The 7780-nt window shown below is 32.7% G+C and overlaps 1 protein-coding gene across 1 annotated transcript; it reads left to right on the plus strand.

The window, feature by feature from the left end:
• The first annotated feature begins 1154 nt into the window (after positions 1–1154).
• On the plus strand, positions 1155–7579 carry LOC133324923 (probable cytochrome P450 313a4). Its single transcript, XM_061533750.1, has 7 exons — positions 1155–1176; positions 5682–5879; positions 5940–6119; positions 6182–6257; positions 6551–6695; positions 6933–7359; positions 7422–7579. Exons 1-7 carry the CDS (start codon positions 1155–1157, stop codon positions 7577–7579), a joined length of 1206 nt encoding a protein of 401 aa, XP_061389734.1.
• Positions 7580–7780: the final 201 nt, after the last annotated feature.

Here is a 7780-nt window from a genome sequence, read left to right on the forward strand (position 1 = left end):
TGGATATTTTGTAACTACTTTCCAAGTACTTCAGGATAAGGGTGCTTAAAAGCGCACAATAATGGAACAAATTGTTTTGAACTTATAAATACAACACATATCCCATGTGATATCTGGGCCACTGACCGAAACTTGATCGTGTCCTTAATAGAAAAGAACACCAGGAATATTTTTGAGAAAATTGCCAATACATAGACAATACGTTTTTATGTTTTAGTAAAAACGAAAACGTCTATCAGAGTATTCAATACAGTTCAATGATGTTAGTAATTCGCTATATACGATTACAAATACGTCAACAAAATACGAAGGTATAATTGAACATATTCTTATATTCGGGAAGAATACATTTAAATTCGTATCCTACATGGATGCATTACATGCTGTTTTTGTATTACTTATATGTGCCTTTATGGTTCCTCAAATGTATTTTATAAAGATGTGAATAATGGAACGCATTCAACAAATGATAATTACTCATAAAACGTGACGCATTAAACACCTCTTATGATAATCGTTGGTTAATCAATGTGTTTGAGTAATTTATTAATATTAACATAGGAAAATTGTTGGTTGGTTTGCAATCAATTTGAAATGTTCGCCAATCGGCGTTATAAATTTGACGATATTCTATTTTAAATGTTTAAATAATCGTATTAGTTCGATCTATAAAGACGTGTTATCCTCCTCGCCTGGTTTTATCGGTCGGAAAATGTCATATTGGTCTATTTGTGTGATTGTGTGTGTGTGGCTTTATTGGTTATGGACACGGCGAAAGTATTATGCTTTAATATTGAAGTTACCAGGATTAGTGGGATATCCCTTTTTAGGACGTGCCCTAGATGTAACCAATAAGCAAAGTATGTGGTGTGAACTGTGTATTATCTTTGTGGTAAAGTGGGTCGCGACAAACGACAATTTATGTGGATAAATAATTTGTTGAGAGGGTTAAATAAGAGCAAAATAATCGTGAGAAAAATATATTATTATTATTCCTAAATATAGAAGTGTACGAAGTATAATTCTAAATTCGTAAAAACAAAATGTTTTACAAAATCATCTAAGATTGGAAAAAGAAATAAAAACTACGTTAAGTTCGGCCGGGTCGAACTTTTTATACCCTCGACAATGTTCGATAATATCTTCAGCATAAAATGTACCAGACTGCAGCATCTGGTCAGTGGCCAAACTACGAATGAACGTCACACCACGACCATTCACAAAAGATGAGAAAAATATACAATCTCGCCATTTGGTTGCTATTTTAATTCTGATTTAATTGTTAAACATTTTTTTCTTAAGAACTACTTAAACTGATTTTACTCAGCCCAATCTCAAACACACAATACTTTTATCATTAAACTCAAATAATATAAATAGGCTGAATTTTATAACTTTAAGGGAACCCCCCCCCCCCCCCCCCCTTCACTATTTTAATTTTTCAAGATTTTCAATGGGCTGGTAAATCAATGCCAATGCTTGTTAAGGTTTGTAACTTTACACATACATATATAATTGAAGATTTAAAAGAGAAGAAAAATAATTTACAAAAAAAATTTCGTTATTGTTTTGTTGTTGTTTTTTTGTAATTAAAGAAAGGTCCTTATTTTCGATGGCGGGCATGATAACTCCTCACTGGAACATCGCAATCCGAAAATTCCAACGGTGTTAGAAAGAGTACATGTCTGGCTCTCGTATGAACTAGGATTATTGACTTCGCTCTAAAATATCTTCAAGACTTCTTGAGATTTTCATTTGAAATTTTGTAGGGACATTCTTGAATTAGTGTAGATTCGAATTATATCAACAAAATTTTTGACCCCGAGAATGGGGGGGTCCCCTTAAATCATCGTGCGGCAGGGGTTATTTTAAATCATGTTTTTTCATTCATGTTTTTCAAACTTTATTTTGAGGATTATATTACATTTTCAAAACAAATATAATTTGTTGATAATTTGTTTGTTTACATTTTTCAGTCAAATGACGTTGACATTAGTATAACTTACAACAACAAATTTCCATGTGGTTGTTGTATCGTTTGTTGTACAACAACACTTGCTGTTACCTTATATCATTATACCAAGTATCAATTTGAAATACTATTAAAAATAAATTCCTTAAATTTTACATATGTCGATTGGCATATTTTCAATAAATTAAACAAAATATATTTTCTAAAGCTGAATATTGCTCTCAAGATTTAACCATGATTGTTACAAATTATATTTATAAGTTTTAGTGAAAGGGAACTTCAAAGTATTTATAAATATAAATTATTTAGCAATTTTTGCTTTTTGATATTCGTACATTTCGAAGGAAATTATTTTCATTTAAATTTTGAATGCTCAATACTGTCAAAGGGAAATTTATGAAAAAATTGGAAACATATGACTGCATGAGACTACCTTGTATAATTATGCCATGGTTTTAATATTAGGTTGGGGAAAAGGTAATCCATTATTTTTATATGAACTATAGGATTTTATTCAATATGTTTCGAAATGTCCGATTTGATCCAAATATGCACAGTTTTGTTGTATGATTTGTTGCCATTTTAAAGGTAACTTCACAATACCTCTCCAAATGCAAAAAACTAGTTGTCGATTTTCACAATCCTCCCTAGATAACATTTTTTTATCATTGTCATTAAAGAAATTTTGCAATGCAAGAAAAATATGATAATCTCGTTGTGCCAAGTCCGGACTGTATTGCGGATGCTTTAAAACTTCCCAATCAAGCTCCCGAAGATTCCGGTAAGTCACAGTAGATGTGTGTGGCATAACGTTGCCCTGGTGGAACACGACACCTCACCCTTTGGCCAATTCTGGTCAAACGGTCCAGTTGTTGACGTTAGAGATCACAATTTAGCTTTTGGCCATATGGAAGCAACTCATAATAAATAATCCCTTTCCGGTCACACTAAATGCATAACAAAACCTTCCTGTTTGGAAACCGTTTGAGGTGCTTCATCGTTCTTTGACCACAATAGCTTTCGAAAAGGGTTATCGTATGTGATCCATTTCTCATCTCGAGTAACCATCCATTTATGAAATGGGTCTATCTCATTCCGTTTGGCCAAGGCTTCGCAGACGGAAATTCTATCCATTCTATTTTTTCTATTTATTGGTGTGGCACCCAAACTTCTAGCTTCTTTTTGAATCCAGTTTTGTGTAAATGTTTTAAAACGGTTTTATGGTCGATTTTTAGCTCCTGGACGATGTTACGAATGCTAACATGCCGGTCAACTTCGATTATTTCTCCAATTTTATCACATTTTCGATTTCATTGGTTTTATTTTTCCCCCAACCTAATATTTTAGGGTTGCCAAATTCAGAAATAAAAAAACAAACGAAAACAAATATAGTTTATAGAATTTTTTTCGGTTTTTTTGTTGGTGATTATTTATTTTCCAAATGATCACAGCATTTCAAAAACATTTACGTTGTTGTAATTTTTATACCCACCAAATATGTATGGAGGGTATATTAATTTTGTCATTCCGTTTGTAACTCATCGAAATATTCATTTCCGATCCTATAAAGTATATGTATTCTTGATCAGGGTAAAATTTTAAGACGATCTAGCCATGTCCGTCCGTCTGTTGTAATCTCGCTATCTTCTGAAGGAAGATAGCTTATAGGATATATCGGTCCACTTTTAGGCATAGCTCCCATATAAAGGTACCCCCCAATTTTCGGTATTTTGGGGTTCTTGAGCGCGTTTTTCAACCAAATTCACTGAAATTTGGTACTAAATGTCTCCACAAAAAAGAATAAATATATGTCCAATTTTTTTGGTGGCCCCCTTATAACGGCTCCTCCGAATTTTTAATATTTTGGGGGTCTTGATCGTATTTTTCCACGGAATTGGCTGTAATTTAGTATTTTCAGTTCTTAATAGGTTCCAAATCTCTCCACAAAAAATTATGAACATAGGTCCATTTTTTCGGGTAGCCCCCATATAAGGGTACCCCCAATTTTCGGTATTTTGGGGTTCTTGAGTGCATTTTTCAACCGAATTCGCTGAAATTTGGTATTTTGTATTCGTATATGGTAACAAATCTCCCCACCAAAAATTATTAATATTCACCCCTTTTTAGGGGTAGTCCCCATATAACCCCATTTTTTATATTAAAATCGTTATCTGATTTTTTATATAAAAATCTTATTTGATCTGTGTTTTGGGTTAGGTTCTAAGTCTCTGTTGTAATATTTTTACCTGTGGAGGATATCGAGATAAAAAAACTAGAACGTAAGGTTCGATAATGAACTATAACCCGCATTTAGACCTAGCCCCTGTGTGGAAGGTACCAGAAGGAGTGGACCGATATTCCCCATCTTCGAAATTGAACTAAATTTGGAAGAAATAGTAAGATGGGCAAAGTTTGGATGAAATCTAAATGTTCTGAAACTGATTTTGTCCAAAGCAACATGGGGTCTAAATCAAATATATTTCGATGAGGCACATTTTCACCGTGTCAAAGTGTATACACCCTCATTAGCCATAAGGCTGAGGGTATAATTATCCATTTTGAAATTTGTATTATGGTTTACATAATAGGTTTGTAGAAATGTAGTGTTGTAGGTCCACTTTTTGGTATATTATATTTTCATTTTCATTTCAAGTACCTGTCAATATATCTATGGTGGAGGGTATCCAAAGTTCGGCCCGGCCGAAATTAACGCTTGTTCACTTGTTCCAAACTTTTTTCTTTATTGTTTGTAAAGTAAATTGTCAAAAACATTTTCAATACTACATTTCGATTTCAAAAATGGTCTTTAAATTTAGGCTTTTTTAATAATAAAAATTCTAGGGACGGAAAGAAAACTTAGGCTCAGTTATAACCTCGTTCGCCGATTGGTCCACATATTTTATGTTATTTGTGGGCATCTGTCCAGAAATCCCACAAGGAGCCATGGGCTAATTGTGGGAAATTAATCGCGACCAGGTCTTAAACTTTATTTTTTACTGACCTAAAACCGCCAATAACCCAAGAATACACAAATTCATTAATTATTCCTCAAAGAATAGTTCTTGACAAAAATAAATTAATTACACCTTGGTATGTGTAAACAATTAGGGCATATTTCTGGATTTCGGTAATCGAGTAGATTTAAAATCGTATATGTACATGTTATTTTACCTTAAAAAAGTCCAACGAAGCAATCCTAAGTAATGCAATAATTCAATTAAAAGCATTTTGAACATGCTTTCAAATTTAATTTCTGTGCAAAGTATTTTGAACAATTTTTCCTTAGAAATCTACTTCAATATACCAAGGGGAGTTACATATATAGTCCCACCACGAACCCAGAATGTAAAATTATATCCACTTCGTCTGTAGCGGACTAGGACTTATCGTTCCTTCTGCGGCAACATAGAACGTACTTCTAGTCATCTGTCGATGCGATGTGGTAGGGTTAGGTTTGAGAAGTAGTCTAGAATTTGCGGAAATCGTAAAGTGCATATTTTTTATACAACAGAAAATTACAATTAAATTTTATTCATCCATTTATCTGTTGCATTTTATACAATATTATGTAGGAGATCTATCAAAAATATATTACACGAAATTATGAAAAATATTGAGAAGAAATTTTATTTAAAACCTCTACTTAAGTTTAGAGAGAAAATCACAATTCTAGCCAATATGTATTGAAAATCTACAAACATTTTTCCAGAAATCTTGGATGTGATACACACATACTCTCAGTCGTTTGGTCCAATGATGTATACATGGTTGGGTACCTATCCGGTATTACTTATAACCGAACCGGATATTATTCGTGACATATTGACATCGCCTTATTGCACCAATAAAGGTCTACTCTACGAACCGCTTATAAAAGGAATTGGCAGAGGTCTTATCACTTCCAAGGGTAATTCGAAACGAATAAAAATTAAAAAAAAAATGGATATCAATCTTAATAACATTTTAGAACCTGAATGGAGCGTTCATAGAAAACTATTAAATCCGGCTTTCAGTTTTAAGATATTACAAAGTTTTATGCCGATATTTAATCAGGAAGTGAATAACATTATAACCATATTGAACAAAAACAATGAATGTTCGAATATGACAACTTTGATGCAAGATCACACTTTAAATGTGGCTATAAGTGAGTTAAAGTTTTTCATTTTTTTATTTGTCATCTTTATTAAAGTTTGTTGCATTTTTCAGGAACAACGTTCGGACTTAATGTCACCGGAGATGGAAAAAATGGACAGAATAATTGTCTAAAACAAAACTATCAGTGGTATGAGAAATATTTATATTAATCCAAAAATATGAATGTGCAAAGTTTTGATTTCTATTTTTAGTGTTTTGGAAAATGTAAATGAAATGGTGTTTTCGCCATGGCTAACCAATAATTGCATTCGGAAGATTATGGGAGTTTTCGAACCATTCAGCACATGCAAAGCCGATAATTGCAAATTTATTAGAAAGGTGGGTACAAAAATGTGTTTCTATCGATGTATTTATCTGAAATTTTAAATTAGTTGATTGCTTAGAAAAACTAATAGACTAATAAATATTACAGCTCATCAGCAGAAAGCTAAATCTGGATAAAAGTTTGACGCCGAGAGAACCTAAGAATCTAAATATTTTCCTTGATCAAGCCATTGAACTTATGAGAAAAAACGAATTTACAGTGCAACAAGTGGAGGATGAATTAAATACGATACTTCTGGCGGTAATATTTTCTGTTTTGTAAATTAATATCCATAAACCCTGAAATTTAGCGGGGATATAATTTCTTCCTAGGAATAATCCCATTTTGGAATATATATTTGGATTTAGATAATATGTATTTCCATATATTATCGTCTAATTTCACGGAAATGGTACACCAACGGGTCAATAATATGTGTCCGTCCGATGTTGGTGCTTTCGATATTTATTATTTTTAAATTGTTATATTTAATTTTAGGCATTCGAGACGACAGCTAATACAATTACTTATACCCTTATGCTGCTTGCAATGTTCCCCGAATATCAAGAAAAAGTCTACAAGGAATTACGCTCCTTATTTCCACATGCAGGAGATTTTGAAGTGACCTATGAAAATACTCAAGATATGATCTATATGGGTATGGTAATCAATGAATCTATGCGTGTACTGCCACCGGTACCCTTTGTTGCACGCGAAAATTCACATGAAATCGAGCTAACCAATGGAATAGTTATACCAGCTGGAGTACAATTTGGTTTAAATATTTTCACCATGCACAGACGTAAAGATTTATGGGGCGCTAATGCTGATATATTTGATCCGGATAATTTTTTGCCCAGTAACACGGAGGGAAGACATCCGTATGCATTTATTCCATTTACAAAGGGAATGCGCAACTGTATAGGTAGGAGGACGATAATACAATTTATTTCTTATATCCATTAATCCATTTTATTTATTATGTAGGATGGAAATATGGTCTCCTGTCGACGAAGGTAGCCTTGGCAAAGTTGTTAATGAATTTCAAGTTTTCAACCGATTTCAAATACGTTGATTTGCAGTTTTATAATTCAATTGTGCTGGAGCTAAAACAAACACCCGTTTTGAAAATTGAAAGGAGATGAAAGCACGCATTAATATACATATGAATATATACATATAATGGACGAGGGAGAGAAAGAAAGCTATAGAGTATTTACAATAACTTACCTGACAATATGTATAATTGCAATTAGGATTTTAGAATCTATTACAAATATAATTTTTAAGGAAATAATAGGAAATATAAACATGGATCAGATCTATAAAATTGCCTTTATACCCTT

This window comes from Musca vetustissima, unplaced genomic scaffold (genome assembly GCF_032173495.1).
Source record: "Musca vetustissima isolate MV318-11 ecotype Yass unplaced genomic scaffold, APGP_CSIRO_Mvet_v1 utg25904, whole genome shotgun sequence".
NCBI classification, from domain to species: Eukaryota; Metazoa; Arthropoda; class Insecta; order Diptera; family Muscidae; genus Musca; species Musca vetustissima.